Genomic DNA, 18,679 nt, shown 5'->3' on the forward strand with positions numbered 1-18,679 from the left:
AAGTAAAGGGTCTCAGTCTTAAATAGCAAAAAAGACATTAATTAGTAGTTAAAACTGGTCATTAAATAAGAAAAGAATTAGAATGAAACCTGCAGCCAGAGAAGCACTCCAGGACTGGAGACCCCTGATGTAAAGGGTCTAAGTCTTAAATAGCAAAACAGACATTAATTAGCCGTTAAAAGTGGTCATTAAATAAGAAAAGAATTAGAATGAAACCTGCGGCCAGAGTAACACTCCAGGACCAGAGTGGGAGACCCCTGAAGTAAAGGGTCTGAGTCTTAAATAGCAAAAAAAGAAGTTAATTAACAATTAAAACTGGTAATTAAAATCAAAAAGAATTAGAATGAGAACCTACAGCCAGACTAGCACTCTAGGACCAGGGTTGGAGACCACTGCACTATTTATTCCATTGTTCTACAGCACCACTTTGGCATTTTTATTTCTAAGTGCTTGTGCCACTGCTTTGTTATCACACTGCTACTCCTGTCCTTTGGAATCCAAGGAGTGGAGGACTTGTCTTTGTGTTAGACTGCCCAGGGCATGTTCTTAAATAGTTGATTGACCTCCCTACATTGGGTGGGTGGCTGGGTGACCAGTTGCCCTGCAACATCAGAACTGTGACTCTGTCTGACTTTACCTGGTACTGTTGATTATGGACCTCCCCAAAGGTTCATCTTCTCCAGGTCCACACTGCTATAACTGGAGTATCCGTCTGCCACTTTGGGGGGTTAGGAGCAAATGCTAATACAGCGCATTGCCACACCCACCACTATATTAACTATAATATTAATGGACGTATATGGTTATACCTTTTGCATCAATACATTTTTATGGTGTGTTTCTGTATGTAACTGATGTGTCGCTTCAGTATTTTTATCATTGTTTTAAAATGGGAAATTTGTGCAAGAACTCTGGGCCTGTGTCACAGGTGTCTGGTCACACTTATAGGTAATCTAACTTAGACACCATTAAAATATCCGACTACGCCACCCAGTTTTATTAAGAGACTGGGAACTCCTGAAATTTACCAATAATAGCACACAGGTTTCTTTAAATTGGGCGGTGAGTAAACACACAATGAAAGACACAACAGTAATTTCAGGAAAAGGCAACAGTAATTCTATTGTACAGGACAATATAAGGTACATTAAACAGATAAACAAACATAACAGAACCTAAACATATCAAGAATTAATTTCCTTTTTTTGTAAAAGGAAAATACACAGTCCACACTCTAAAAGTCCGTAAAAACAGGAATTGGAGGATACAACCTTTAGTGGTGCAGAGTCCAGTTTGGGCACTGTGTTACCCCAACACTTAATTGTTCACAGAAGTTGTGTGAAATTGTTGACTCCCTGTCAGCGTCTCTTCGTTGTCCCTTTTTCTTCCACTCTGGGCTCCTTGTGTTGCTGGGACCTAGGCACGCCTCATTCCTCGTCTGTCAGCTTTACTGGGTCCTTTCATGCAGATTCCCTCTCTCACTGAACCCACATCCGGCGTCTCCTTGTGCAGCTGTCTCTTCCTCCCTGGAAGTGTTGCCGCCCTTGTGCCTCACGTTGTGCCAGCCAGGTACCCTTGTCTGCCTGCGAGCCCCTGTGCCCTGTCCGAGTGTCTTGGCAGTGTTTCCTGTGGACTCTCCCTCCTGCCTTCTGCTGGCCAGCAGTTTATATTTACTTCACCCCTCTGTTGTCAGTCCTGGACAAACAGTCTAATCAATGGCACCTCTAAATTGCCTGGGTTTAACAATTAATAAAAACATAAGTTAACAAAATGTATGGTTACCAAACATTAATTAGTTCAGATATGCTGATTAGAAACCAATATTTCCAAGCCAGGTAAATACAAACATTCTCTAAGGTCAGACTTCAAAGCAGTGATTCCCTTGCAGGACAGCAAATACAATACAATACAATACAATACAGTTTATTTTTGTATAGCCCAAAATCACACAGGGAGTGCCGCAATGGGCTTTAACAGGCCCTGCCTCTTGACAGCCCCCCAGCCTTGACTCTCTAAGAAGACAAGGAAAAACTCCCAAAAAAACCTAGTAGGGAAAAATGGAAGAAACCTTGGGAAAGGCAGTTCAGAGAGAGACCCCTTTCCAGGTAGATTGGGCGTGCAGTGGGTGTCAAAAGAAGGGGGTCAATACAATACAGTACAGTACACAGAACAATTTCTCAATATAGTAAGAAATAAAAAAAATAAAAAAATATATAAATTTTAGAAGTACAGAGCAGAATTTAACAGTAGATGATATATCCCATAATAAGATTTGTATTTGTATAGAGTCCTGGAGACCTCATCCTTCAAGCTGCCTCCCCCATTTGGCCATTCCACAGCTGAAACAGTGCTGGGCCAGCCAATCCGATGAAAGGACCCCTCTCTCCCACGATTCCTGCGATCCTCCATCAGGGATGACTTTTCCTTAGGCAGGCAAAACAACTTGGCAGGTGGGCCGTGGCACCAAGTGCCACATTTGAGTACCGAGAAGAAAAACAGAATAAGTGAGGGTTAGTATACAATTATAACTGTCATGTTACTTATGTTTAAGTGCTAATGACTAACAACAGAGATGCAGTCTGTACAGTTAATCAGCAGCTCTAGTCAGGATATGCTAAACTGAAGTAGTGAGTCTTCAGCCGGGATTTAAAAGCTGAGACCGAAGGGGCATCTCTTATAGTAGCAGGCAGACCATTCCACAGTTTAGGGGCCCTGTAACTAAAAGCTCGACCCCCCACTGTTATTTTATTAATCCTTGGAATCATAAGCAGACCGGCATCTTGAGATCTTAATGTGCGCTCTGGTTTGTAAGTCATGATAAGTTCAGACAAGTAAGCCGGACCTCGACCATTTAATGATTTATATGTTAAAAGAAGGATTTTGAAATCTGCCCTGAACTTAACCGGGAGCCAGTGTAAGGATTTAAGAACTGGAGTTATGTGTTCGTATTTTCTTGTTCTTGTAATAATTCTCGCAGCCGCATTTTGGATTAACTGGAGGCTGTATAAAGAACAGTTTGAACATCCAGTGAACACCGCATTGCAGTAGTCAATCCTACTAGAGATAAATGCATGAATTAGTTTCTCAGAATCCTGTTTATTTAAAAAGCGCCTTAATTTCCTAACATTTTTAAGATGGAAGAAACATGTTTTGGACAAGTTTGTAATATGCGCTTTAAATGACATGCTAGAGTCAAAGATAACTCCTAGATAGATAGATAGATAGATAGATAGATAGATAGATAGATAGATAGATAGATAGATAGATAGATAGATAGATAGATAGATAGATAGATAGATAGATAGATAGATAGATAGATAGATAGATAGATAGATAGATACTTTATTAATCCCAATGGGAAATTCATTGCGGGCTGATTCAGTAAAATTGACTGGGATTCCCATTGAGTTAAATGATGACAAAATATTATTGTGATCAGCATCATTCCCTCCAACAATTAACATCTCTGTTTTATCTGTATTTAAAGACAAGTAGTTCTTATACATCCACTCCTTTAATTCACTAACACAACTAATTAAAGACCACATTGGAGAAACTTCATTTGATTTAAATGAAAGGTATAACTGGGTGTCATCTGCATACGAGTGAAAATTAACATTATGTTTCCTAATGATAGATCCCAGTGGAAGCATGTACAGTGAAAACAGTAAAGGTCCCAGCACTGAGCCCTGCGGGACACCATATTGAACTTCTGTGTATAATGATGGAGTACTGTCAGCACATTTCTGTACATATTGGAATCGATTTGATAAGTAAGAACTAAACCAAGCGAGCACGGTGCCTGTAAGCCCAACATCATTTTCTAGCCTGTGCAGTAAAATAGAATGGTCGATGGTGTCAAATGCTGCACTTAAGTCCAACAACATAATTACAGATGAGTTTCCTTCATCAGAGGATATCAGAATGTCATTTACAACCCGTGTTAGTGCCGTTTCTGTACTATGACCAGTGCGAAAACCAGACTGGAATTTCTCAAATAAATTGTAATGCATAAGGTGTGTCTGAAGCTGACTGGCGACTACTTTTTCTAGTATTTTAGAGAGAAACGGTAAATTTGAAATAGGCCTATAATTATTAAGTATGTGTGGGTCAAGGTCTGACTTTTTAAGTAATGGTTTAATGACTGACACTTTTAGTGCACCTGGTACTGTGCCATGCAATAATGAACTATTGATAATGTTTAGGATAGGCGCTGCAAGAACATCCATTGCACTTTTTACTAGTTTTGTTGGCACTGGATCTAGGGAACAAGTAGTGGGCTTCATTTTAGAAATTAAACTTAAGACTTCCTGCTCAGTTACAGGATTAAAATTACTAAAGTGCTGAGTGCAATGTGAGACAGGGTCTGTTAAGCTAGTATTTGGTTTGTACTGTGATGCAGAGATCTGGGATCTTATATTTTTAATTTTCTCATTGAAGAAGTTAATAAAGTCTGTACTGCTAATGTCTGTTGGTATTTTGCACTGTTGATCTGAATTTCCATTTGTTAATTTAGCCACTGTTCTAAACAGTGCCCGAGGATTTTTATTATTGCTATCTATTAATGTAGAATAATATTCTGACCGAGCTTTAAAGAGGGCTTTTTTATATTTATTAACACTCTCTGTCCATGCAATTTGAAAGACCTGTAGCTTTGTTGTTCTCCATCTGCGTTCCAGTTTTCGACACTCTAATTTAAGAGCTCGAGTGTTTTCATTAAACCACTAATAGTGGTTTTCAAATACCACTAATAGGTACAGATATGCTGATTAGAAACCAATATTTCCAAGCCAGGTAAATACAAACATTCTCTAAGGTCAGACTTCAAAGCAGTGATTCCCTTGCAGGACAGCAAATACCATTAATAGGTACAGATAGCCTTTTAACTTCTCACCCCCCAGTCCCCAACAGTGGGTGCCTAATGGAACCACCCAGTGCACAAAAAAAATGTAAAAGTGTCCCCCTCTGACACTGTACTAGCAAAGGGCTTTGTACAAAAAAGAAACGGATTGAATTATGAGAATAAATAAGTGTCAATTAGTTAAATGGGTATTCGAATGCAGTAGATTTTATTTATTAAATCAAAAACTGCTAGTGCTTGAAATCTTTTTTAATGGACATTTTTAAAGGCTGGATGTGCTGAAACGTATGTCCCTAGCGTGTTTAGCCACTGTAGCTGTCCCAGAGCTTTCTTTGAACTGTTAAACCCAAGAGGGGCTTTGACGGTCTGAAATCACAAAGGAACTGAAATGACTTACAAGTACTCAGGGCGGTTCTTGAATCGGGACACTTGGCCCTTAAACATAACAGACAGGACTTTTATTTCGTGTAAGGACAGGCTGTGGGGAAACGACAGAAGTTCAGCAAGGAAACCTTCAAGTGTTTGGGAAAGTCCGCTTTTAAAATGACGCATTGTAGGAAACAAAACTCGGAGCCTTTTGCGAAATCGTGTTATCTATTCGAGCTCAGAACTGAAGGGCTGCGCTCATAAATTTTGAGAGGGTGCGGCGAGTTCTTTGACAAAAACAAAACAAAAAAAGTGGGAGAGAGACATTCTTAAGGAATTTTAAGAAAGCAATGGGAGGGCGAGCCAGACAAGAAATAGCAGTCGAGCAGCGGAGTGCGCTCTGGGTTTTCTGTCATGCTCTTCCTCCACCACATGCGCGTCCCATGCAATATGCAAGCTGTGGCATTACGCAATCCGATGTTTAAAGCCACATCTGACCAGCGATTACATTTTATGTGCTGTTGTCACCCAAACCTCAAAGGCGTGCTGTCATTCGTGTAGACGTTGACACCCGTCTGGCAGCAGCAAGCGACAACTATTAATAATGCTGACTTCACTCCGTGAATGATTGGATTACATTATTCCATTACCTGGAATTTTATTGCTTAATTAAACGTATTATTCACATTATTATTAACTTAGACTCGCCATAATTGACTAAAAACAAAAGCTTTTCTTTGCATCATAACTATAGGAGACTTAACACGCCATTGATTGTACCTATAGGGGTGACGCAAAACTTTATGTAATAAGATCAAAAGTGTAATTTTCAGAAGTAAGCATAACTTTCAGAAGCGCAAGCGTAATTAACACGTGTGGAATGTAAATTTGACTTAAATTATTATTAGTTATTTTTGACAGCGACTTTACTCCATACAATATAACCGCGCAGGATTGATTTCGAAGCTCGACTCGTCTGTGGACTCTGCTTCTCCCTTTTTTGATTCATAAGTCATGTGTCCATATTTGAGCGTCTAAACCAGCCCCAGAACGCGCGTGCGCGTGATTGGGCTCTGCGATGGACAGTATCAGAGGAGACCAGGATAGACAAAGAGATCTCCCAAAAATCAGTCCAGCGCACCCCATCATTTGGGTTTGAACAGGACACAGACTGGTATGTTAATTTCAGCACTGATCGTAAATGTGGACAGCATCTTCCTGAATTTTTATACAAAAAAAAAATCTGTTTACGGCGTTTTTTTCCCCAATCTGAGCAAGGAAATGTGTGCTACGTTATAAAACAGGCTGACTTCCTGAAGGTGGTTATTTCTTACCTAATAGTGTCAGTGACATGTCCAGCTCCAGCCAGGCTAGTGCTAGAAAAAAGCAGATTGAGAAAACGGAGGAACGAATTGTTCAGTCATTTAGCAGGAGCCTAATGTTGCCTAATGCAGTCCGTTAGGGAATTTGTAACGAGTCTCATGAGCGGAGTTTAAGGTGCAAAGTACAGATGCTCTGTATTACTAAAATATATCACAATTTCTTTCAAGGCTACAATTAATGCAAATATGTTAAACTAAAAACCCAAATTTTTCCCTGGAGACAAATAAAGTTTTATCTATCTATCTGAACACGCGGTAAGGTGATGCCGTTTTAGCGCCGCTGACTCGCAGTCCGGAGTTCGCGTCCCGACTGCTCCCTGCTTGGGGTTTGCAGTTGTGTCCATCAGGGGAAGATCGATTGCGAAACTAATGGAGCATAATCTTCAAGACCCCTAATACCAGAGGGGCCCCAGAAGCAACTTTAAAGTTCATACCCCCGTAACTCAAAAACTATAAGGCACTGGAATGTTTTATTCACGCCGATGGCTTTGAGATGCGAGTTAATCCAATAGAGAAATTTTTCATCAAAATCTGAGATGGTTCAAATTTTAAAATAATTTGTGGTGATTTGTCACGGAACAACCCGATTGAAGAAGATAACAGTGGATAACTAGACCTAGTTGCTGGGAGTGAAGTGGCCCGTGCTGCTTTCCTCCCTTCCCATGCAGAGTCCAAAAAAAATAAAGGAGGTTAGGTACATTTATGATTCTAATTCTAAATTAGCCCTTGTTCAGCCTGTGATGGGGTGGCACCCTGGCAAGGGATCGTTACTGCTTCATGCCCCTGCTCTGGAAAGTGGGTTTAGAAAATGGATGCATTAACAAATACTACAATCAAGCCTGCCCTAAGCAACTCTCCCACTCTCTTGCACATCCATAAAACAGAAATATTCTGTTCGATTACAGATTAGTTTAGTGTTTCACATATGGCTTGAGAGAAGCAATTTCATCTGTTAAATGCATGTTTTTATCTATTATACATTTGATTAGCACTCAACACAAGCAAATGAAATGGTAGTATGTGTGTGTCCAGCACTTAATGCCAGCCTGTGCCAACAACATTTTGATGGTCTGAGCAAACCTTCATACGTCACACAGAACTGTTGCAAATTATTAAAAAACAAATATTGTGTATCTGTCTCTTGGAAGCAGCAAATACAAAATGGAAAATCTCCAACTTTCAAATAATTGAATTAAAGTCACACAGGTCTTTCAAAAGTATAAGAGAGGCCTAACGTTCCTATGAGGTCAGTCACATAACACCCCAACATCACAAAACACTCTTCACATCAGTCACAAAATACCCATCACCTGCCCGGTTACACCATGGTTAAAGTTTGGGTTGTGTGAGGGTTACCAGACTCAAAAGGCATTACTCGACTGAGCTCACAGACACTGCAGACTGCAATTAAACTGGTGAAAGACCCTGACCTAACCTACGTTATGACCATCCATCTCGGTTCTTTAGCCCTCTTCATGTGCATAAACAAAGAGCAAGGGGGACTGGGGGCTCTTGAGATTTCGTGGATTTGGATATTCACGTAAAACATTAAGTGAGGAGGGCGCCTGTTTGTATTTCAAGATAATTAAAATAGGTATAGGATATCGAAGATCAGGGGCTTGGCACTAAAGATCGAGGTTTAAACATCTAAAGTCTCCATCTTCTGATGCCACTGCCAAGTCCCTGCATTCACCCGAATGTTATGTGTACATATTCTAACTTTTATTAAAAAAAAGTTTATTTTGTTACAATTACAATAAGTAGACAAACAAATAAGCAACAATTTCATTCATTTAAATACTATTAATGGTACTTGGAATAAAAAAATAAAGTTTGAAATGTAAGTAAGACATACTTCACATCTCAACTTTAAACTACAAACAACTTACCATATTTAATGTGTGGTGTAAATATGTAGCAGTGCAGTAAAGACTCAAAAACACGTCATCATTTTATGGTTCTTCTGGCCCCGCCCTCCACAAATGCTAACAGGGTAACAACTGGATCAGCACCAAGCAGAGCCTTCACTGTAAATGGTTATTATACTGTACTGTTAAAATTAGTAAGGCGGAAATGTTGCTGTGTGAATACAGCCCTCTTTGTCCTTAGTTTATTGGGCTGAGTAGATGAATGAATCTGCAGAGCTGGCTTAAGGGGGAAGTCAATCTTGAAGGGACTTCAAGTTTTTTTGGTGGGAAGATACTTGTCAATTTACTTGTTGACTATACGCCCTGAATTAGATTGTGTTCCCAGTTTGCCTTTACAGTGTGTCAGACATTTATCAGTTCGGCAAGGATGAATCTGTTGTTACTTTTCAGGTACTCTGCTTCTTCCCCAAAAAACTAAACAGTGAATTCACACTGGCCTGGCATGAGTGACTGCAGATGTGTATAATCTAAAACAGCAAATTACAAATCGATGCCTCTGCTTTTGACTTAATTATCATTAATCAAATTCATAAGGACTTATTATTAAGACAGACATTTAGTTAATATTGTAAAATTCACTTACAGTATGATATCCATTAACAGGAAATAAAGCAACTGTAGGCCTTAACTTCCTCTTTCATAAGAACACCAACACACACTTCCTTCTCTGTTAAGCCCCACAAATGAATTTCAGTTTGTCAAAGGAGACCTTTTTATTAAGTAGTCAGATTTCATGAATATTATCTATGTAACATAGATTTACTCCTATACTTTATAATTCAGTAATCTCTGAAGGGCTGATCAGTCAGGACTGAGCCATAAACCGCCACTTAATAATGACCTCTCCTTCACATGTCAGCATCCCAACCAACAGCTTAGTAAATAAAACACCACCAAGCTGACCATCACAACATAATCTAGCAGCCCGTGTGGTGTTGTGGCTAAAGCTTTAGACCTCAGCCCCTTGAGGTTGTGGGTTCAAATCCTGCTACTGACACTGTGTGACCATGAGCAGGTCACGTCACCTGCCTGTGCTCCAAATGGAAATAATAGTAAATGTTGAAAGTTGGGTTTGGATGCAAGAGAATAATAATTAGTGGTGTTATAATGCTAAAAGAATGAACAATACAAACTTACTATCAAATTTAAAATTGTAAAAAAATGTTAAAACCAGTTAACACTAGAAACCAATTTACACAAGACAATTTTTATTTAATGTAATGACCATAGTAAAGTAAAATGTATATTATTACCATAACAAATGCACAAACCTACTGTATCTGGAATGCAATGCATATTCTTCCCACTATGGTGAAGACATTCCCAAGTTGCCAGTAATTTCTCTGGTTCAGTTGATCCAATTCAATATACTATCATTTACTACCACAGGTTATTTGTTTATGCACAGATATTTCAAAGATGTGTCTTAATTGCTTCCATGCAAACAGAACTTTCCTTAAAAATGTTATTTTATTACACGGCATTTGAATGTTCCACCATTTAGTACACAAGATTAAGAGGACAAACGTAACTTCATGTTAAGGTCTTAATTCATTTATTACTAGTCTAAAGCTTTAAACAGTTCAGAATCCTAAAAATAAGCTATCAAAAACGAATACATTTCTTTAGCATATACTTCTGTCCACAACAAAGTATGTTTAAACTAATTACTGGAGATTTCAAAAATGATCTATTGAAGTATTTTAACAGACTTCACAAAAGGGAGAGGAGAGTTTTGGGGGTGGTCTGGCAGGCATACCCTGACAGATTTAACATTTTAAATACAGTAGTACTGCGGGTCTAGGTTTAGCATGCACGGTGGAATGCAAGTTCTACTTAATAGCTATCTTAAAAGAAGAAACTATTTTGTTTCTGTTCATCACAGTATTACTTATAGTTGGTATATCCTGATTAGTTTGATTAAATTACCATGAATAATAAAATAAAAAATCAGTTATTTCACTCAATCGGTGAGTGGGGAAGGAAAAAACGTATTCTGCTTTAATTTATCTGTAATATAATTTAAAGTAATTGAATGAAACTAACATACCTTTAGTAAAAAAAAAAAAAAGTGTGTCAAATATAAAAATATTGTAAGATCATAAGTTTATACTTAACTAAGCACCACTTGAAAATAAGTTCTGTATGAATATAAAAAAATATCAAAATTTCTTATCATTTCTCACTCGTTTTTCACAAATGTTTTCATGCCTGATAAAGCAACACAATCCTCTAGACTGAGCCTGCACAACTGCCACACTTTAAATATCCTGAGCAGATAGAATCCTTTACTGTATGCCGATTTCATTTCAATGTTTTATAGTAATTAGGGATAAGATATTAAAATGCCAAGTCAAAACTCTTTTAAAATCATTGTTTAATATCAAGTGACTTTTTGAAGAAACTGACTATACGAATGATTTGTTACAATTTATAAGTTTTATCTATATACAGTTTGTTCATGTAAAAGAAATACAGGATAAAAAGCAACAGTTTAGTTCAAACCAACTTATGGAGTTAAATAGTAAACAAAAAAAATAAAAATAAAAAAATCTCCAGAAAATTCAATCCGTTGAGCACATCAAAAATGAGCAATGTTTTAATAGTACAATCGATTGTTTCTTGTACAAAGTTGTATCATTTTATATGGGAATAGTGCATTCTATTCTATACAGTTTGTCTTTTGCAAAAGCACTAGAGCCATTTTTCCCTCATCCCATCATGTCCAATATGTTACTTATCGCTGCTCCATTTTTACTTTTGGTGGCTTCAGAAATGAACGATTTTTCTTCTCTTTGCTGCTTTTTCCTTTTGCTTGAAATGTTCGCCAACTATCTACACGTCCATCTCTTGTTTCCTGAAATGAAGGAGAGAAAAGCATAACCAATGAGCACTCTCTTAAAAAAATGAACAGTTATTAAATGCAAAATCAAACTTAGGGCAATTTAAAAATAAATTCAGTAATCAAAAAATAATATGTGGTAAGAAAACAGTGAAAGATGGGACATTTTCTTTAACTGGCACAGATATTCAAAGGCATGCTTATTTGCATGCTGCAGCCACCTTTATTAGATCTAATTCAACACATTTCTACTTAAATTGTCACAATCCAAAGCTGATGTCAGCAGTAAATATGCACCATCTGCCATATCTTTGGTATTCACCAACTCTTCCATTTTCAGAATCTGAATTTACCAGCACAAAGAAACTGTGAGCTTACAAAGAAAGAAATGGTATAATCCAGAGAGCAACTGTACCAGGAACCGGACTGCAAGACTTAAGGATGGACTGCACCTTCCGAGACAAGAGTTTCACAACTAAATATTTTATACTCCTTTTCAGCAAATCTAAGCAGCATGGCAATATTCCCCCATTTGTTGCTGTGCACAATGCTGATTCACCACTACCCGAGTAGGAGGAATTAAGTTTGTATTATTCTTGACTATTTTTGTTCACTTTTTACTTTATAAAATGTGTTATAAAATGCAAAGGGATTTAATATTTCTTTGAAACAAGTGCCACCTAACTGCATCTATGACCTTTCATTAAGAAATCAGACACAATTGTATCTTTGAACTTTAGTCACTCATCTCTCTTCAAAGTTCTCCATTTTTTTTGTCGTCTATGTCTGCAGAACTACAGTTATAAAATTGTAGATGTAGGGGAATGTGTGCTCTACAGAAGTGATTTTTGTCACAAACATCTTGCAAAGATGTTGAGCATGAATCAGCTCTAAAGTGCAGAGCCATTGATTTTACGTATTGAAAACCTTTTTGCTATCCCCCAGGCCGTCTTATATTTAAATGGCTTCAGATGACAAATTCAAAAATATGAAACTCAGTCCACCTTTAACTCTCCAAAATATTACACAGTTCCACTCAAACTCTACATTCACTCCTACCAGCAGACTGTATGAACAAGAATATGGTGCCAAAAATACATAAGATATATATAAAAAAAAATCTGGCTTTCTATTTGTGCATGTGTAATAGGGTACATTTAATAGCCAGTGCTCATTTATGCCTCATTCATCCCATGCTACCCAATCAATTCCCCATCACCACTTGGTATGCCAAAATGGAAGCAGTTATCCAAAAGAGGCAGAGATTTTTCTTTTTTGATTACCAAATCTTTTGATTTCATTAACACTAGAATTACCAGAGCCTTCGAAAAAACTCTTAAATCCGGCCCACCTTAAATCCCTTCGCACCTCTCTGTCAACGTCTTTTGTCTTCTAAATGTGTCGATAAGCCCAAGCAGCAAGCAGCCTGCTATACCATCCCCCCACCACCACAGAACGGGCAAGAAGTTCTCCCAGCTCCTGCCTTGATTGATTATCTGGGAGTGAGCTACCCAGAATTGTAAGGGGAAATAATTTGATGGGTGTTTTGTGTCTACAACAATCTATGTAAACACATCATTAAAACAAATTATTTTTTTAATGTAATTCTAGTGTTAAAGCATAACTTGCAGATGTTCACAGTACTGAAGAAACATTGTCATCCTTAATAAAATAGTATACTGGATTCAACTACTCGCTCAAGCAGCTTATGTACATGGAGTTTTCGATTCGTCATGAGAGATGCGACAAATGTAACCACTTGTGATTGATATGAATGCATTCTGCCTCACTAGAATGAATCTGGTTCATGAGCACTATGCCACATTTCCAGTATCACCCAACCCTGATCAGATAGCGAAAAAAAGTACTGAGGAGTTGTTCCTGCAATTTGTGCCCCTAGCAACAAATAGTTTTCAATGCACTGTAAAGGAATAACTGAATTTGAAAGCGAAATGAATGTAAGTGACAATCAGAACAACCCAGCTTTCTTTAATAAGTGTGTATCAAAACAGTGTGTTTTCTCATTCAGGATCCTTTTGTTTTCCCAACAGTAGTTTCCAATATAACAACTGATAAAATTAATTGTAAAATTATGCAATAAACCAGATGATCCGACAGAAGGCAAAATGTATTTTCACTGCAATCCAATTTGGAGATAATTCCATTAATTGATTAGATTGATTTCATCAAGAAATACTTGTGGTTGTTAATGCATTACAAACTTAAAATGTTTAACTACAGATATTAACTGAATGTATGAAAAAAACATTGTGTCACATAGCAAATTCTTTTAATGTGCCAATGTATTCTTGCAAAAGCAAACTTTAATAGCACACCTTTCAAATGTGAGGACAACAAATAAATACAGGTACAGTGGAACCTCAGTTCACGACCATAATTCGTTCCAAAACTCTGGTCGTAAACCAATTTGGTCATGAACTGAAGCAATTTCCTCCATAGGTTTGTATGTAAATACAATTAATCTGTTCCAGACCATACGAACTGTATGTAAATATATATATTTTTAAGTTTTTAAGCACAAATATAGTTAAGTAAACCATAGAATGCACAGCGTAATAGTAAACTAAATGTAAAAACACTGAATAACACTGAGAAAACCTTGAACAACAGAGAAAACTAACACTGCAATAGTTCGCGCTACAGCGCTACCAACCGCTGGCTAAAAACACTTTTTTTTAAATGAGTTTTAAGCACAGGGAAAAAAAAATGAACATTTGAAAAAATCTGTAATTTAATAAACCACCAAGAAAAGTAACATTGCAACAATGCACGCTACGAACGGTTCGCTGTAAACAGAAGTGAAAACAAAATCAAGCCCAGTGCATTCTTTAACTGCCTTCCTACCTTAAGCGTCCTGCCACCTCTCTCTCGTGCTGCCTCTGTGTGCGCGCGCGTCTGTCTCCATCGCGCTGCCTCTGTGTGTGTGTGTGTGTGTGTGCGCACTCTCTCGCGCGCTGCCTGTGTGTGTGTGTGTGTGTGTGCACGCACTCTCTCTCGCGCTGCCTCTGTGTGTGTGCGTGCGCACTCTCTCTCGCGCTGCCTCTGTGTGTGTGCGTGCGCACTCTCTCTCGCGCTGCCTCTGTGTGTGTGCGTGCGCACTCTCTCTCGCGCTGCCTCTGTGTGTGTGCGCGCGCACTCTCTCTCGCGCTGCCTCTGTGTGTGTGCGCGCGCACTCTCTCGCGCTGCCTCTGTGTGTGCGCGCGCACTCTCTCGCGCTGCCTCTGTGTGTGCGCGCGCACTCTCTCGCGCTGCCTCTGTGTGTGCGCGCGCACTCTCTCGCGCTGCCTCTGTGTGTGCGCGCGCACTCTCTCGCGCTGCCTCTGTGTGTGCGCGCGCACTCTCTCGCGCTGCCTCTGTGTGTGCGCGCGCACTCTCTCTCGCGCTGCCTGTGTGTGTGTGCGCGCACTCTCTCTCGCGCTGCCTGTGTGTGTGTGCGCGCACTCTCTCTCGCGCTGCCTGTGTGTGTGTGCGCGCACTCTCTCTCGCGCTGCCTGTGTGTGTGTGCGCACTCTCTCTCGCGCTGCCTGTGTGTGTGTGCGCACTCTCTCTCGCGCTGCCTGTGTGTGTGTGCGCACTCTCTCTCGCGCTGCCTGTGTGTGTGTGCGCACTCTCTCTCGCGCTGCCTGTGTGTGTGTGCGCACTCTCTCTCGCGCTGCCTGTGTGTGTGTGCGCACTCTCTCTCGCGCTGCCTGTGTGTGTGCGCACTCTCTCTCGCGCTGCCTGTGTGTGTGTGCGCACTCTCTCTCGCGCTGCCTGTGTGTGTGTGCGCACTCTCTCTCGCGCTGCCTGTGTGTGTGTGTGCGCACTCTCTCTCGCGCTGCCTGTGTGTGTGTGCGCGCTCTCTCTCGCGCTGCCTGTGTGTGTGTGCGCGCTCTCTCTCGCGCTGCCTGTGTGTGTGTGCGCGCTCTCTCTCGCGCTGCCTGTGTGTGTGTGCGCGCTCTCTCTCGCGCTGCCTGTGTGTGTGTGCGCGCTCTCTCTCGCGCTGCCTGTGTGTGTGTGCGCGCTCTCTCTCGCGCTGCCTGTGTGTGTGTGCGCGCTCTCTCTCGCGCTGCCTGTGTGTGTGCGCGCGCTCTCTCTCACGCTGCCTGTGTGTGTGTGTTCGTTGGTTCTCTCTCTCTCACGCTGCCTGTGTGTGTGTGTGTTCTCTCTCTCTCTCGCTGCACAGGAAATGCACAGGGAGACTGAACATGTACAAACCGAAAGGGGAAACTGGCTTGTCCGTTTACCGAGTGTGCGGTCGTAAACCGAGGCAAAAGTTTGGCGAACTTTTTGGTCATAAACCAATTTGTACATGTACCGAGACGTTCGTGAACCGAGGTTCCATTGTACACTGCAATTTTCAGTGCATTTTTTCTTTAACCTAATTGTAAACATCCAAATGCCTAAGATTATCTTCTGAATAGCAGCAGACCTTGGTAACTTCTAAACAATGCCAAATACTCACTGTAAAAATACTTTAAAAATGACAAAGTTTATTCGTTAATCAATGGAAAGTTTTCCTAATTAGTAATTAAATGTTAAAAGATTTTTATTCTTGGTAAACAAAACCAACTTTAGAGAAGCAAGTAAGTTACAAAACTTCCTCTTTATGCTACTATGTGATGCTTTCTATCACAGTATAAAAAGTGTTGCAATATCATGGACAGTTTGGGTATCACAAGGTACCTTAAACAATGCACATTTAGCAAAAACCATACACCAAAATTATGAAATACTAAAATCACTACACACCTATCAGAACAATCCAGTGTTTGCATAAAAGCATGCTTAATAAATTGGGCTAAAAAAAAAGAATTCATTAAGTAACTATGAATAATGTGAATTTATACTATTAGTACTGGTTAATACTACCACCTTCGGGAAAAGTTGCATTTACATTTTAATTTGCCTGTATGGTTTACAAATTTAAAAAACAGAGCCTAGGCTGAAAAATTGTAATGTACACTACTGAAAATTTATGTGGTGAAAATGAGCCTTTCGCCAAACTGTGTACATTCTATATGGAGTCCCTTTAACATTCTGTTAATGTGTGGCACTGTAAAAGATGACACAGAAGGACTGGCAGGTAACATGCTCTGAATATTATCTCATTTGTAGGATGTTCCACAAATGTAATGAATGTCTGGTTGGTAATTTAATAAGACATGTAGTAATGAACTCTGTCAGCCAATCCCACACAGCACATTCTGGATTACTCTAGTATAAAGACAAAGTTTATGTTGAAAAATTTCAAACCAAACTAACTACTCGTGATGTATGCTACATATTTATGTACCACAGTCAAAAAGATTTTAAAACTTTCTGTACCACAAAATACATACAAAACAGAATACCAATGCTAAATATCCATACATTTTTTTTTTGCCCATTTTGTAATAGTCACTAGTGAACTAGACTAATATACAGTAATCCCTCGCTATATCGCGCTTAGACTTTCGTGGATTTTATATGTAAGCATCTACATCTATTATATCTAAATATATGATGCAGATTTTTCACTGCTTCGCGGGTTTCTGCGGACAATGGGTCTTTTTACTTCTGGTACATGCTTCCTCAGTTGGTTTGCCCAGTTGATTTCATACAAGGAACGCTATTGGCGGATGGCTGAGAAGCTACCCAATCAGAGCATGCAGTTAAGTTCCTGTGTGTTGATTGGCTCAGCGATGGAGCGCCGAATTAGATTCTGCTGCGTTAACCAGGAAGTCTGGTCTCGCTCATTCAGTATCAACGTGTTATACTGTGTAAAGAGTTAACTTTTGTGCTCTTTTGTGTTTATCTTTGAACATAGTTAAGCCCTTCGTTATGGCTCCAAAACGATCTGCTCCTGCTACTGTTTCAGGGGCCGTGCCCAAGCGCCAACGGTAGATGCCAACGATTGCCGAAAAGGTAAAAATTTTGGATATGTTGAAGGAAGGGAACAGCTACACTGCTGTAGGATGCCATTACGGCATCAATGAGTCCACGATTCTTTTTATTTAAAAAGGAGGAAAAGAATATAAGATCTACAGTCGCAGTGTCCTTTAACCAAGGCACAAAACGAGTTGTAAGTGGACGTCATGAGGCAGTAGTCCGGATGGAATCTGCTTTAGGGATTTGAATTGTAGACTGCCGGAAGAACAACGGCGGTGCTACACAGTCGCCTGAAGAGGCTCCTTTAGAAGAGCTGCAACGCTCTCCTTTGTTGTGCAGTAAAATTAAACTCATCGCTATCGGACAAGTTGTCATGTCATTGTTGGTGAGTAACCATAATTAATTTTCTACGTACAGTACTTAGTACATGTTTGTACGTTTAGTGTCACTGTACACACATTTTACTGTATACAATTTTTCTTGCATTGTACGGCCTGTCTATCGTAATGGCTGTAACATATGTGATATCTGAGACGCTCGATATCTTTAAAATAATATTTAAGTTTTACTGTATATAAACAGTGTGTTTACATACATAATTTCAATGAATCTTACCTAATATCTAAGAGAATACAAAGGGTTTATGCTGTATAACTGTGCGGAAATGTTTATAAGAGTGTGGTAGAGTTTATAAGGGCTTAAAATATATAAAAATAACCATATAAAAACATATGGTTTTTACTTTGTGGATTTTCACCTTTCGTGGGGGGTTCTGGAATGCAAACCCCGTAATCGAGGAGGGATCACTGTATTACCAGACACCAAAAATCACAATTTAAGTGGGCAAGAGGCAAGATGGATCAATGACGTTTCTTTTGACCAATGACTATCTCAGAGGCAAGCAAGCTAAAGCAATTACTTTTATAAAAGTTTCTTGTTATTAAAATGCAAACAAATCTAGAGAATACAATAAGCAACGTAGGCATCAGAAATACAGCAATGAGTAAATTCATGCAGAAAAGACCATACAGACATGGCTAGTCAGCAGATGGAGCGAAAAATCAAAAAGTTCAGTACTTTTTGAAAATGTCAATGTACAAATGTAAAAGAATCTGCTATTGTCATCATATCTATCAGCATGTAAGATCCTGGCTTTTAATGGACTTTTTTTTCTTTTTACTTTGGACATATTTTTACATTACTTTAAAACTGCCGTAGTGTTCTTCCTCAGTACTACAATGTCATTTACATATCTTCAGTTTTAATAGCGTTTTATAACTTTCTCGTTTATTATAATTAATTTACTACACATTGTTATGGTCAATAAACATATACATGTGGTGCTGGAATTGTCACAAAAATTAAAATTAAACACTTTCGCCATTTAGTAAATGTTTAATAAAGTATTGCTTCAATTTATGGAGTAGGA

The 18,679-nt window shown here is 39.2% G+C and overlaps 1 protein-coding gene across 1 annotated transcript in view; it reads right to left on the bottom strand.

Annotated features, from left to right (window-relative positions):
- Window positions 1-9,728: 9,728 nt before the first annotated feature.
- The window catches only part of dnajc8 (DnaJ (Hsp40) homolog, subfamily C, member 8), a 30,340-nt gene continuing 21,389 nt past the window's right edge, over window positions 9,729-18,679 (bottom strand). Inside the window, exon 9 of the mRNA XM_028819355.2 lies at window positions 9,729-11,394. Within this exon, the coding sequence (XP_028675188.1) occupies window positions 11,275-11,394 (120 nt within the window). The 3' untranslated portion in view covers window positions 9,729-11,274. The remainder of the gene's footprint in view (window positions 11,395-18,679) is intronic.

The sequence above is a fragment of the Erpetoichthys calabaricus genome, chromosome 14, assembly GCF_900747795.2.
Source record: "Erpetoichthys calabaricus chromosome 14, fErpCal1.3, whole genome shotgun sequence".
Classification (NCBI taxonomy): Eukaryota; Metazoa; Chordata; class Cladistia; order Polypteriformes; family Polypteridae; genus Erpetoichthys; species Erpetoichthys calabaricus.